The 14,730-nt window shown below is 37.9% G+C and overlaps 1 protein-coding gene across 1 annotated transcript; it reads left to right on the forward strand.

Annotated features, from left to right (window-relative positions):
* Positions 1-488: 488 nt before the first annotated feature.
* On the forward strand, positions 489-12,100 carry LOC140927213 (farnesyl pyrophosphate synthase-like). The gene is made up of 10 exons (XM_073376853.1): positions 489-635; positions 3,493-3,517; positions 4,610-4,725; positions 5,695-5,775; positions 6,186-6,308; positions 7,107-7,189; positions 7,936-8,008; positions 9,380-9,457; positions 9,756-9,890; positions 11,330-12,100. The coding sequence occupies exons 1-10, from the start codon at positions 504-506 to the stop codon at positions 11,528-11,530; spliced, it is 1,047 nt and encodes a 348-aa protein (XP_073232954.1). The 5' UTR covers positions 489-503; the 3' UTR covers positions 11,531-12,100.
* The last annotated feature ends 2,630 nt before the right edge of the window (positions 12,101-14,730 follow it).

Consider the following 14,730-nt stretch of genomic DNA (forward strand, 5'->3'; position numbering starts at 1 on the left):
CTTAACACGTGAAACGCAGTCTCGACACACACAAAAAAATAAGAAAATACTAAATGCAAGCTTTAAAGGAAAAAAATAATGCATCTTTCGCTCAATTATGGCGAAGTAGGATAATTCTCATACAACGTCTTATAATTGTTTCCGTATTAATTAGGTAAGTAGCAGGCCTGGCTGCAGCTTGGGCTACCTGTGGTCGCCGAGCGTCGCCGGTTTCGAAAAGTTTCGTTTTCAAAATGTTTTCCGTCCACACTAATACGGCTAGCAGGCGTTTTTAAATTCTTCCACTCTGGAGACCGTTTTCGATGGAGAATTTATCCGGATTCGTGCGGAATAGTGTGAAGGCGTAACCGGAAACGTTCCGACGGGGCCTTAACCTTGGTGGGACTGTGCGTGAAACATTAATTCGTTCTTAGTTTCCTCTCTCTTCTCCTTCCAGAGGATGCCCTGGGAACGAGTTTGAATGAATTCCGCGATCGACTCGCACTTGCACTCCATTCTTTTCTATGGCTGAAAACCTGAAACCGTCGAATGATCGCGAACTTTTCGATACCTTTTTCCCAGGACTGGTTGATGACATTGTGAAAGAATGTGAAAATGACAGAGAAATAGGGGATGCCGTGCGTCATATTCGAGAGGTAATATGAACTGCCGTTTGACACTGCTTGTAAGCATAAATCAGTGTAAAGATAGCTTTCATTACTGCTGTAGTTACTGTCAGTTTATTTTATGCTCAGTTTAAAACGTATCAACTCCTATCGTGGTGGTGAGTAAGGCTAGCGCTTACTATCTAGATGAGAAAAGGGGAGATAAAAATTATGTTTATATTCGTGATATGGGCCGGCCGGCATATTATAATTGGGTCAGGACGAACACAGGCAGCCCAACTGCGTAAGGCACCGCTGGGGACCTTCTAAGTTAATTTATTATCTGTAGAATTTGGAAACGATTTCCACGGAGATTTCCATACAGTCCCATACATTTATTATTCATGAATATTGCTGCATGCGTGTTATAATAAATTTATGGAGTTGTACGGAAATCTTACCTTTAAGGTTTTATTTACCATAAATCCTCTATTAAGCCCCCCAGGGGGCTTATTTATTTCAAGACTATTTGAGGGAGGGGCTAAATGGAGATGGGGAGCTTACTTTAGAGGGATGGGGGGGGGGTATTAACAAGACAATTTTTATAGCAGCTAAAAACGCATATTTATACAAGTTATCACTCTGAAAAGGCCATTCATTTGTGATGCAGTATGCTTGAATTTCTAAGCTTTTGCGTCACATAGCATTTATATGGCGGCCGAGAGAGCTGTCATGCAGGTAAAGAAAGTGACTTATTTTGGGCTATTTTGCTATCTGAACAATCATTGTCTCAGAAAAGACACCATTTTAATGTTCGTGATTTCCTTGAGAGATGAATTCACATTTAACTAATCAGTCCGGAATATCCCTAAATTTAAGGACAGGGCCAACTGGTCACGTGCCACTTTTTAACCAATGAGATGGCACGCCTGTGTTTATCAACAAACAAATCAAAACATCGCCCCAGTGATCAAAAATTTTCAAAACAACGGACGGAGTCGGACAGAATTAAAGATGAGCTTACAGTACTCGTCTAGGTTTCACATTTAATATTTCAAAGAAAACATGTCATGTAAGAGAATAAGAGCATTAATCATTGCAAGGAATGCGAACTGATTCCGGACCGATCACAGAGGTCTTGGCTTCACTGGCATGGCTTGCAAGATTTTTGATAGAAGCAAACTCGTCCCGTGTAAATTTAGCCTTAGAGAGAGTGTGAAAATTTGTTGCAATCGTACAAAACAGCATTGGCACTACCTATTAACTTCTACAGGACAAGAATCAAAGAACCAGTCATCATAACAAGAATAGAAAGTAGTTCAAATTTATTAATTTTTCTTGTTTGTTTTTTTGTGTTGTTTCGTGTTGACTTCACGCATCTGGTGCTTTCTTTGCTCGCTGTAGTACCTGCAATGTTTTAATTGTATCCCAGATAATCAGTGCATGTTCAATGAGTAGCGAAATACAGCCTTTACAATTGAGATTTGCCTTGTTTCTTTGATTGTTTTTTAACGGCGGATGAACATTTGGAGAATCCAACTACATTAAATCTTTCCAGATTAGTGAATTTCAGAAACAAAGCGGTTAGTATCTACCTTGCGCTTATGATCTTCAATTTCGTCCCCGCAAATTCGGCAAAGTGAGGCGAGATGTTGGACGTGAATATCCATAAGACTAATAAAGTTGTTTTGGCCTTGAAAAAAAAGGCAAAGGCTCGTACTAATGCGAAAAAAAGTAATAACACGGCTTTTGTGAGAAACCCGGGAGTGGAAAACGTACGTGTTTCTAGGTTGTCTGCCACCCCCACATTCAACATGATAAAAGTTAATCGATATGACAATCGAGGAAAAATATCTAGAACTTCGTAAAAAAATCTGTGAATCGAAAAAATAATAGATACTTGTTCACCTACCTTGAAAGCCGACCAAAATCTCTCCTGTACATCGCGTTGTTTAAAAGATAAAAGAAGAATAAGCCACAAAATGTGCTGAATATTTCACGAGACACTTCCAATATGGCTTCCGATACGCTGTCCACTTAAAAAAATTGTGTATGCCTCATGAAAAGTCTTAAAAATATGCCTGAGAACCTCGAAACGATGACTGATTCTGCCCGACTTCGTCCGTTGTTTTGAAAATTTTTGATCACTGGGGCGATGTTTTGATTTGTTTGTTGATAAACACAAGCGCGCCTTCTCATTGGTTGAAAAGTGTCTTGTGACCAGTTGGCCCTGTCCTGAAACTTAGGGATATTCCGGACTGCTAATAGTAAAACTCAGCGACAGATCTTTCTGTTGGTTTCTGGCCACCATATTGTTACCCGTCCAGTTGGTCACCAATGTAGCATCTCCATATAAAGCTCTATAAATTTGGGGGAATCGATAGGAAACATTAATCTGTGAATTTGTTTTTCATTTACCAATTTTCCCTGACATGTGTTTCACTCAATTTTTACATGAACTTTCAAGAGCAAATTTTGGGAATTCACATTGTTGACATGTTAAAAGTTTCAATATTTTTTTTGAAGTGAAATCATTTTGCAAAGGAATATACATGTAAAACACCCACTCTTTAGGCTACTGCACAAACGGGATCTTTTTTTTTGGAAAAAAAAAAATCAGAACTTGATTTATTTTGAATAGATACAACTGCCAAAACACCCACAGCCTTGCCCTCCTAGCAGTTTTTTTTGGCACAGTGTTTGTAGTGTTTAGGAAGTCTTTCATGTAGCTGATATTTGCGTAAATGCTAAAATCTATGCGGCAAACAAACCCTTCTAAGCAGGGTACCACATCCTTTCTCCTGGAAAAACAAACGCAGTGTTAATCATTCTTTTCTGTCCAACCTCTTATGATTCATGATAACGGAACAAACCTAATACTGGCCTTTGACTTCTGTTCATATTTCAGGTGCTAGAGTATAATGTCCCTGGAGGTATGTAGAAACTATGAGTTTTAACTTTCTCAAACTTCTTGATGTATATTATTTGGGATCTGTGATGTAAAAAAAAAGGTTTTCTTATTTTTAACAAGGGTCGAAAACATATGGGCTTGATGAGCAAATTGAATGGATGTCAGGTTTGGAAGCAAAACTGCAGACAATAGGATGTGCTTTATTTTGGGCTTCTCTGATCTCTTTACAGTGCTCTAGAGCAACAGTTCACCACTAACAGTTTTCCTTTGCAAACGTTTTTTTGTATTTCTGTGTCATGTAAAAGCATACTACTTTGTTAACCATGTAAAGCAATGTATTATAATGGACTGTATTCCTTTGGGACGATCTTTATCAGTGACACTCTACTGGGACCATGATGGTGCATCAAATGAACTGATAAATCCTTTCCCAGAATGGATTCATTGATTCCTTTGATGTGCTACGATCCAAGTGATCCTGATCCTTATCATCTCAATGGAATGCACTCATTGTAAGTTTCTTTTAATGGGTAACATTCCACACATCACAATTAGAGACTGTTTAATTGATACCTCTGCCTACACGTACATGTTACTAAAGCCAAACCTCAATTTATACCCTCTCTGAAACAGCACTCTGGATAATGATCAGGACATTGGGACTAACTACAGAGATACCAAACTCTGGAGTTCTAAAATCTAGACTTTTCTATTTATTTTTTTCTACAGTCTCCTACTTTTATTTACTAACACAGCCTTGGCAGATCCAGTACGTATGCCAGAAAAAGGCATGATTGTAAATTGGGAAAGGGTACGGAAAAATTACTCCAGCCAAGTCAAGTAATAGATAGCACATTAATTTGGTACTCTACATATGGCCAGCCAATTGATAGGTATTTAATGAGGAAGGCCTTTTAGCACTTTTCACAAACTTGAAGCTGTGAAATCCAGGGTGTCTAGCATAGAATTTGTATAAAAAACTGGAAAGATTTCCAAGTCACCTAAGAGCAAGGTGTCAGGAGTCACTGGGAGCTGCTAGAGCACAGTTCTGTTAGATACTTGACGTGTACTAATCAATGTATTAAAGTCTTTTTCTAATAATTTCACATTATAGGGAAAAGGAATCGTGGTCTCTCTGTGGTTGCCTCCTTGCGTCAACTTATAAGCCCTGATAATCTGACCAAAGAGGATGTAAGAACTGCAGTTATACTTGGATGGTGTGTTGAGTGGGTAAGTAAAATGTGAAAACTCATTTGCCTGATTTTTTTCATGAGTATAAACTACTTCATTGCCATCTGTTGAACAAAAGCTTTTCAACGTGTTGATGTTCAGGGCAGTCATTAAAAGCCCTGGCTACTATGAATGTGGTCCCAGGCTACTTTAATTGGAATATAGAAGAAAAATATAACCAAAAGAAATCCCTAGCTGTCTGATTCCCTGCCTACTTGTTGTATTTACGCGGCAAGTGGAAATCTTAGTGACAACCCTGGATGTTGATGTTGGTTTTTTATTGCCAAAAACCATTTAAAATAGTTACAGTTGACTCTCGATCTTTAAAAATACACCTGGGTTTAAAATTAACTCCAGTGCTTGGTGGCCAATCAGGAAAGTTCCTTGAAGTCTTAGTGGTCTGGGCAAGAATAAAGTGGCCCTTGATGTCTTGTTTAACATTTCAATACTGTTTTTGAAGTGGTGCATGTGCAAAAAAAGTGCATTTTCATGGAAAAATGGGGCATTTTCATGGAACCAAAAAATTGGTGCAGATGGTTTCCCATGACTTTGGGCACGGAATCAAGAAATTGTTTTCCATGGGATTTAATTGAAATCCTAGGGCTTGATGGCACATTGTCTGCTCACATCATGTGCTCTGATGATTATAATATATTAAAATGATGGTTATATTTGTTAGTTGGAAGCATGTGTGGCTGTGCGGTCAACATCTCAAACTCCGGGTCTCAATCTGGAGGACCAGGATAATTTCAAGCCTGGCCCATCAGGTTGTTTCCTTAGACAAGGAACTTTATTCTACTTTGTCTGTCTTCACCCAGGTGTATAAAAGGGCACTGTGACATACTGCAAGGGGTGGGGGAAAAGCAATGCTCTAGGCATGTTTCATGTTAAGGAATCTGGAATAAGCTCCAGCCGTTTGGGCCTGTGGCTTGTGTGCACCTAACTTTTTTTTAACCTTATATTTTTTAGTTACAAGCATTCTTTTTGGTTGCTGATGACATCATGGATGAATCACTGACAAGGAGAGGCAAGCCATGCTGGTACAGAAAGGTGACAGATTAGATTTTTAATTCATGAGAATCATTCTAAAATTATTACAATAAAATTATTATGCTATAATGCAGCTGATAATTATATTTTGCTTTATGTTAAAATTAAGGTGAAAGCAAGACAAATCACATTTAACACAATTTACTTGTGTCCAAAATTAGTGTGCTGGCCGGGGCATAAGAAATTCCAGTGGTTCGAGCCATTCCTTTCTGGAAAGCTTAAAAAATTATAGGCTGTGGTTTGAGGCAATGCAATAGAATTATATTGCAGAACCTCATTTAAAAAAAATACAATGTAGTTGTAAAAAATTATCAACTAAAATTTTCCTAGCTATTTTTATATTTGTTGTAGCAACATTTGAAAGAATTATTTTGAATCCATGATTTTGTTCTGTATTTTCTGTTTACTAGACTGGAGTTGGCAGTATTGCTATAAATGACTCTTTTCTCATAGAAGCAACTATTTACAAACTGCTTAAGAAGCATTTGCGTCAGAAACCGTACTATGTTGATGTGTTGGATTTGTTTCATGAGGTATATGATATCTCAGTGGCATTTATTTATTTATTTATAACTTTCATTAGTGAGGCCCTCTTAGGGACGTTAGAATACGAAATTGTCTGTACTTGGAATTTCAAAACCTGTCATTTCGCTTATTGAGGAGGAACTAAGCCATGCCACTGTTATTTAATTTTTATCATTGTATTGTGATTTTCTCTGTCACTGTCACAGTTTCAAACCATCTTTGTGTCACTTGTCACTATTTCTGCTGTCCTGTGTCGCTGTTTCAAGCCATGTTGGTTTCCAGGTTATAATCTTTTATGTGACTGTGCAATGCAGTCGTTATGTTGGCCCTCAAATGACCTGCTCATCACCAGAGTTCTCAGTAGCTCAGTAGTTAGAGCATCTGATTAGTGTCTGTAGGGCCATGGGTCCAATTCCCATCCTGAACTCAGAAATTTTTTCTGAGTTCTTTTCTCCACGCAATTCTTCCTTTTTACTATTCATTGTTCAGAGAGTATTTACATGACTGTGTGATGCAGATAATTCATTTGTTCATTTTGCATAATGCGATTGTGCAATGCGGTTATTCAGTCAGTTTACTAATAAACAGTGCTCATTTCTAGAGTTCTCAGTAGCTCATTATATTTTGTTAGAGCATCTGACTAGTGTCTGGAAGGTGGTGGTTTCAATTCAGAAAACTCAGAAAAAGTTTCTGATTTCTTTCGTCTGTACATATTCTGTTTAGTATTACCATTAGTTAGCACTCAATATCTTTGTTTTATAATAGATGCATTTATTTCCTAAATTATCTCTATGATATAAATGTAGGTTACGTATCAAACTGCAACAGGACAAACATTGGACTTAATGACTCAGCCTGGAAAAAATTTTGAGAACTTTACATTAGAGAGGTATGTACACACACATATGGCCCTGCGAGCAGAGGTTTCTCTCTTGTGTGGCTTTATTAAGCATTTACAAAGTCATTCAGGTGGCTTGTCTTTTGCATGGTTAGTTTATTTATGGAGAGTTGCCGAGGAAAACTCAAATTACCATGAAGTACATGTACATGTATGAAAAATTGGTGGTAAATAACAGTGAGGGCCCCACATAGGGTTGGTAGAATGCAGGATTAGCCTTTTTTTGCTACCACATGTGGTATGACAGAATATTTGAGGGTTGGATGTAGAATAGTTAGGAAGAGGGGGGAAGCTGGAACTAGAATTTTGTCACTCTGTGGACAAGATGGGGGAATTTTTGGGGTTTTTTCTGGGCAGGAAATGGAATGGATGATGACAATTAATGCTCTCCAATATTTCACTATTCTGTGTCGAAATACTAGTCTGAAGGGCCTTTGTTGTGGTTTATAAGCTCTTCTCTGTTAAACGTTTGTTTGGTTCCTCAACACTATGCAACAGCTTTGTGCCATCAACAAATGACTGATTTGTAATGCTAACCTAACCCCTTAAAATTTCCGCGTCACATGCTAAAAGAAAAAACACTACAAAAAAAGATTTTTAGAAGCAGGATCAGGTTGAGATGTTTAAGGCAAGCAAAATGGTAGGACAATTAAACATTGGTAAGACATTAATAGTTTGGAGGCTATCGTCAGACCTAATTGATTTTAGGTTTTTGTCTTGTCTGTTCACTGTTTTAGATACAAAGCAATTGTGAAATTCAAGACTGCATTTTATTCTTTTTATTTGCCAGTGGCCTTGGCAATGTATATGGTAAGTGTTTGTATGGTTTCTTTTGCCTGTATAAAATTTTAAACCTATTGCAACCTGGCCTGGACATAGGATATCGTCAGTAGACACAGCAAGATCTTAAGTTGAACCTTTTAATATTGACACCTCTTTGGTATAGATGTCTCTCTAGTACAGAGAGTTATTTCAGTCCCAAATATTGTAAACTTCAATCTCTACCTGACGGGCCAGGCTTGAATCCTGGACCTCCACCCGGAGTTTGAGGTGTTGACCGCTCAGCCACACATGCCTCCAACTAACAAATGTTTAAGCAATAGAAAACGTTTTCCGTGTTTGCAACACGAGAGGGGTTGGGAGAATTTGAGACAGTTATGCAAACCCGAGACGAAGTCGAGGGTTTGCAAACATTCCTACCCCTAAACTTGATGGTCATAAATTGCGGTAAGATACTAATGTTAAAGTGACATGCCGTAAAATTTCGAAAATAACCCCCTCCAAATAAAAGCCCCTCAAATTCGTAATGCAAAAAACCCTCCGTTAAATCGCCCCTCCGAATATAAGCCCTCGGGGGCTTGTACTTAGAATTTGCCCTCAACTACAACTTAAAACAAAGCAAAAACGTAATTTTTTTTAATTTGCCAAAGGACTATGGTCAACTATTACTTGTGCCAAATGATTGCACGCGTCAGAAAGTGTCACAGTTTATTGCTGTTGCGTCCATATAGATAAAGTACTTGCATGGCTGAGTTTTAGAAAGATCTACATCCTCAAGGCGAGTTTCAGTAAAAACTTTGTGCATATTACTGAGTGACATAAATTTCCTTCCAGCTATAAGCTAGCCCAATCGATTTGAGGGGCAAATTTTCTTGCAAGTATGAGCCTAGCAGATTTTGAAACGCAAATTTCTCAAGCCCCTCAAAAAGGGCCTTTGAAAAATATAAGCCTTGGGGCTTGATTCGGAATTTTACGGTATCTGAATGCGATATTCAGTTTTAACTTTCACTAAACAATTTGTTGCACACATGTTTTTGTTTGTAGAAATAACTGAACTTTTTATTGCCTTAACGTTAAAAAAATATCAATGTACATACCCTTACTTGTTAATTTATAATTATAATGATATAAAAGATCCTTGAAAGGTTATTAAAGCCCTTCGCTGCCTCCCATTTGCTCCCATTCCAGAACCACTAAAAATGTATAAGCTCCAAGGTGGTTAAATACATGGCAGTTGTTCATGATGTGTTCCACTTCCTCTTGTCGGAGCCATGAGTTTGAATCGTATAAATAAAGGACAAAGTTTTTTTTTGCCTCATTTCCATAACATTGCATTGAATGTATAACAATCTTACTCAATTTTGCAATTTCGTACTTTTTTGTTACTTTTTGATTGTGTAGGCTGGTATAAAGGACGCACAGTCTCATGAGAATGCAAGGGAAATTTTGCTGGTCATGGGGGAATTTTTTCAAATACAGGTATGAGGGCATTATTCATGACTTTATAGCGTTTTCTCTGTTTTTCCAGCTTTTTTGAGGCCAGTTTTTCTTTAATTCTGTGATGTGTTTATGTGCACTGCACATCGATGTCAATAGGCCACCTCCGAGTTCATAAACCCTCACTTTCAGAATGAGGCCAAGTACACAACCTTTCTTCTGAAAATGAGGTTTATTTGCATGAGAATGAAAAATCATTTCCATATCAAAGGCTGAGCACTTACCCTCGTTTTGATACAGAGGCCCGGATGAACTCGAATTTCATTTTTTTTGTGCACAGGATGACTACCTAGATTGCTATGGTGACCCTGCAGTAACAGGTAAAGTAGGAACAGATATTGAAGAGAACAAGTGTTCATGGCTTGTGGTGCAGGCAATTCAGAGAATTACCACAGAACAAATGGAAATGTTAAAGGTATGAATCATGTTATACTCCTGTAGTCTGTGAAAGTAGTTTCATTTTCCTGAAGCTGAAAGGCTGAAGAAATTCTGCTCATATCCTCTACTGCATTGTAAAAGCCGCGCTTAGTCATTAGGGAGCTTTAGCAACAACAACGGCGACGGCTACGAAAACGTCACTTTAAAAGCAAAGTTTCACTGCTTTAAACTTTATCGCGCTTATTCCATCAACTTGTGAAATGTCGGCAATTTTTTTTCTGGGGTTGCATGGATTCTAAAAGACTGCATCGAAGTTCAGGAAAAGAAAAAGAAAGTCGTTGTCTTGTGTTCACGTCCTCCACAAAACGTGAAATTAGGCATGTTCACGTCGTAGTCGTGCAGTGACGGCAAAGAAATGTACAAAAAAGCGTGATGCACGTGCAAAGTCGTTGTTTTGCCGATCTTAACCTATTGCTTTTTTGCCGTTCTCGTTTGACGTTGCCGTTGTCGGTGCTTATTAGGGACCTTAGATCCGACAACGGCGACGTCTATGAAAACGTCACTGAGAAATAGACTCCGCATCCTTTCAAACCATTTCGCGATTTTCCCAAATCGTCCTGTTACTTAAAGGTGATGTTACACCGGTCGATTCGCAACGACGATTTTTAGCGCAACACAGCGTTGCAATGTTGGAACAATGTTGTAACCAATCAAAACAATGTTACAACGCTGTTTTGTGCTAAACTGCGAATCGTCTCGTGTAACATTACCTGAAAAGAAGGGAATTTAGATTGGAACTGAAGAGAGGGGACCGCGCCCGAGTTCAGCCTGAGATGGTAGAATTTATCGCCTTGCCGTTCCCGTCCTCGAAAAAACTTAAATTTGGTCATTTCATGTCGTAGTTGTGCAGAGACGGCAAAGAAATGTCAAAAAAGCGCGATGCATGTGCAGAGTTTTTTTTTAGCTTACTAAACGTATTGCTTTTTGACGTTGCTTTTGCGGTCGCCGTTGTCGCCATAGTTTGGTAAGGTAACTATTGCCTACTCCACCCTCCCTTAACATGCATATTGATGAACACAATCAATTGGTGAAAAAGTGCAACATTATTGTGAAATGTGTCTTAAAACCGCTTCTTTGTGCCCTCATTACCAGGTTTGTACATGTAGTTACAATTTGATCAAGAAAAATTCTGGATTCGAACTTGAAAATATTGGGCCAACGTTTTCGATTTCTGATGCTATGCGTGGAAAAATCATCAAGAAATGGTTATGGTTTCTGCTCCGTGATAAAATTTGTTTGCTAACGTCTTCATAACTCTTCATTGACAATTTTTTGTAAAGCAATGTCTTCGTCACATAGCGACTTAAAATTGCCCATTCATAACTTGGCGTAGGTAATCACTGTGTAGTGGTTATAATAAAAAGGTTGTTGTCATTTTCCACAAAATTTCCTTTTGTTTTATCCATATCTTTTTAGAACAACTATGGAGTTAAGAGTCAAGAGGCATCCACAAGAGTTAAGGAATTATACAATGAACTGAACTTGAAGAAAGTTTATCAGGACTACGAAGAGGAAAGCTACAAAAGCATTCTTGAACTCATATCGCAAAAGTCTGGGAACCTCCCCAAAGAAGTGTTCTTGGAATTTGTGAAAAAAATATACAAGCGAGAAAAATGATAAATAACTGTGGAACATTGTTTAGGATTAGCAATCTAACACAACGATTTTGAACTAACTATTATCTGCCAAAACGCGTCGTTAAGATCGTTGACAAGTGTTTTTTTTTTTTAATTGCGACCAGCTTAAGGCCATCTGTACACTGTGCAATATTGCGACAATATTTCTCGCAAAAAAAAAACGAAGAATCCCTTTTTTACTTGAACTCTGTGCGCATCAAATTTCATGTTACAACTACCATTTTCAACTTTGGGTACATTTTCAATCTTCGGTCAGTCAAATTTTTTTCATATTCAAAAATTAGCCGCTGGTTTAAAGCGTCATGATACTTCTGTTGCTCGCATGGTAACCGCTCAGCAAATGTTGCTAGCAATGTTGTGCGCAATATTGTAGGCAATGTTGCACTATGTGTCCGACCCTTTATTGGGTACTGTTACAGATTCATGTGAATACGGGTCATTATGAGACGAATAATCATGATAATAACAGAAATATAACCTGGTAGTTCGAAAGGAAGAAAAAAGCAAACCTCTGAGACAAGGGGTGAATAAAAATATATTACTATCGAAATCTTATAACTTCTTATAACTTCTTCTATATATCTTATAAGCTTTAACATGGTACTTTGTTCCAGTTGATTTTTTTTCTCGTGTCTTGCACTGGTGCCCCATTTACACCGAAGGTTAAATAATAATAAAGGACGAGAAAAAATCGAAAAATACGAAGACATGAAAAAAAAAGGTGAGGCGTCTGTGGAAATGTAAAGAGGTTGTACTTGTACCTGTCGTCATTTGGCGCCCTCGGAGCAGTCAGCAAAAGATTTGTACTTGCAGCCGTTACATAAAGTTTGTTAACTGGGAACAGCAAGAATTATAAGAAAGTGATGGATACCTAAGGGAACTGTCCGAGGTTACCTGGTATCAGGAAATGGACCAGTTTAAAGATCAACAAAAGCGTGCGGCTGATAATAACAACGATAAGAAAAATGAACTTTCGGGGGTTAAGCACTTAGCATCTTGCGATAATCTAGAAGTAGTCCTCATAAAAAAGTCATCAATTTTTAAAAACGAATTTTTGTTTTGTCTAATAGTGACGAGCAAACTGTTAAATGAAGAACAATTCTTCTTTCCAGCGGGTACTCTGTTTCATAGTCTTGCCGCACTAATTATAAACTAGCGCTTTCCATGTCTCGCTTTTACTTTAAGTTGAATCAAATTTCTTGTGCAGTTTTGTCATAACTGTGATTCAGTAGGAGTCAGTCCTCATGGATTGTCCGTCAGAAAATTTCTAGTTATCTCCTAACGGGTGGTCTATACAGTAGCGTTAACTTTATGATCTACTGGAAAAATGAATATTGTTAAAATATTTTTATGCTTTGCCAGTCAAGTGGACAAAAATTCAGTGTTATTTGCATTCTGGCTCTTTATTGTGCACAGTGTTGCGTGTCCAGTTCGGCTCAGTGTGTCGATTCGCCCCTTAGTTTTTAAGTTTGAGGAAACTTAAGGAGAAGGTAAAGTCTTGGATTATTCTTAATAATTTAAGGTATTGTGAAATATTTCTTTTTCTTACAATCATGGTATTTCAGAAGTACAGCCTTGATATGGCTGGTGTACTTCTCCACGACTGACCTTCAGGGTGTAAATTTATAGTCGCAAAAACGACGCCCTTTCTATATTTCACTCTGCTAAGTTTCAGTCAAAACAGTTTTAGCTAAATCATGCCTTGCAAACTCTTGGTAGTGTTATTTTCTTAGCAATGAATGAAATCTTTAGATTCTCGGTATCTTTAGTGCTTAGTTTACTTTACTCAGTTTTACAGCGGCAATAAAACTAAAAGCAGACCAATATCACGCGATGCATGCTCGTAAGTCGTTAAGGCGTTGGTGAGCGCCGGGAGGACCAACGAAATGTTAACACTAAATTTCTGTTTGTGCGCTCTGTTCTTTTAGCAGTCTCTCCAGTGTCTTTATGACATGTAATCGGTATTTTTCTCATTGAGTGGCTTTAAGCTCAGTGGAACCTTGCAGTAAGTAAACAACTCTTCCCCACGTGGGCTCCAAGCCGCTGTGGTTCCGGTTCACCCAGTGCAGTGATAACCAAACCTAACTCGACTGGGAGATACATTGAACTACAACAGCTATGAGATTAAGCCTTCAGGTTTCAAAAGTTAAGGTTAACTTTACGTTGGGTTTTTGCTGAATATAGAATTTTAAAAACTATCATAAACTTCAAAAGAATAGGTCTTTATATGTAATTGATGTTAATGAATATTCAGCTACAAGAGCTGCCAAAATTCTTGACTGTAACTTGCAAACGACTTTGATAGTGTGTTCGGGCCTCAGTTTGGTCTAAAAATAAATGGGGGCCCGGGTCCCCCAGGTCCCCCCCCCCCCCCCCCACTAGATACGCCACTGAAGATGGACAAGCAAGTGAGAATGTAGTTGAGAAAGCACTCTTGCCTTCGATGATTAGAACTTTTCGTTGAATAAATAATTAATGTACAGTCAAAATGAATGTTATTTTGGGCAATAAGTCTTAAAATAATCTAGAATCGAATACTACGTGCTAGGTGTTTCAGTAGGGCAAAAACAGAATGTCAGAACTCGATCAAATCTCTGCAACTAAAAATATCTACTGTGCATATATTACTGAATATGTCAACTAATCATCGGTCCGTAACACCTCTCATTTTTATGATTTTGTTACCATTCTTTTTGTTTTTGTTTTGATGTCTTGTTTTACGTTGTCGTTTGAAACTGAGGTAACTACAAAAGCACAACAGGCTCATAACATTTTTTCATTTCTTAGTGAAAACCAGCAATTTCTTTATTAATTAGCTGCCTGATGAAGAGGAGTTCAAACTTGCCCAGTCCCTTGATTTTGATTATTTATGGCTTGAATAAACCTAAACGAAAACCTCCATATTTCATGGCTTTTCCTAAAATATATCAGGAAATATGTTCAAAATCAATCCCTTATTTTTCATGATTGAAGTTCCCATGGTAACCATTTTCACAATAGTCTGTTTTTACTACAGGTAAAAACTCGTCATTATGCTACTTTTCTTGTTATTATCTCCTAACCCTAACTCCTCTGAAAGATTCTGTGAAATAAAGCTTCTTTTGACCGTTGTAGTTTTAAAACGTTTTCGTTGGAGAGGTCTAATTACCGTAAAATACCGCTTATATTGCCCTGAGCTTC

Source organism: Porites lutea, chromosome 2 (genome assembly GCF_958299795.1).
Source record: "Porites lutea chromosome 2, jaPorLute2.1, whole genome shotgun sequence".
Lineage (NCBI taxonomy): Eukaryota > Metazoa > Cnidaria > Anthozoa > Scleractinia > Poritidae > Porites > Porites lutea.

Bases quoted from the DNA above. Each gene is read 5' to 3' on its own strand.
- LOC140927213 (XM_073376853.1), top strand. From the start codon at position 504: ATGGCTGAAAACCTGAAACCGTCGAATGATCGCGAACTTTTCGATACC. The intron at 3,518-4,609 runs GTATGTAGAAAC...TTCACATTATAG, and splicing joins AGAGTATAATGTCCCTGGAG to GGAAAAGGAATCGTGGTCTC. The intron at 4,726-5,694 runs GTAAGTAAAATG...TATATTTTTTAG, and splicing joins TTGGATGGTGTGTTGAGTGG to TTACAAGCATTCTTTTTGGT.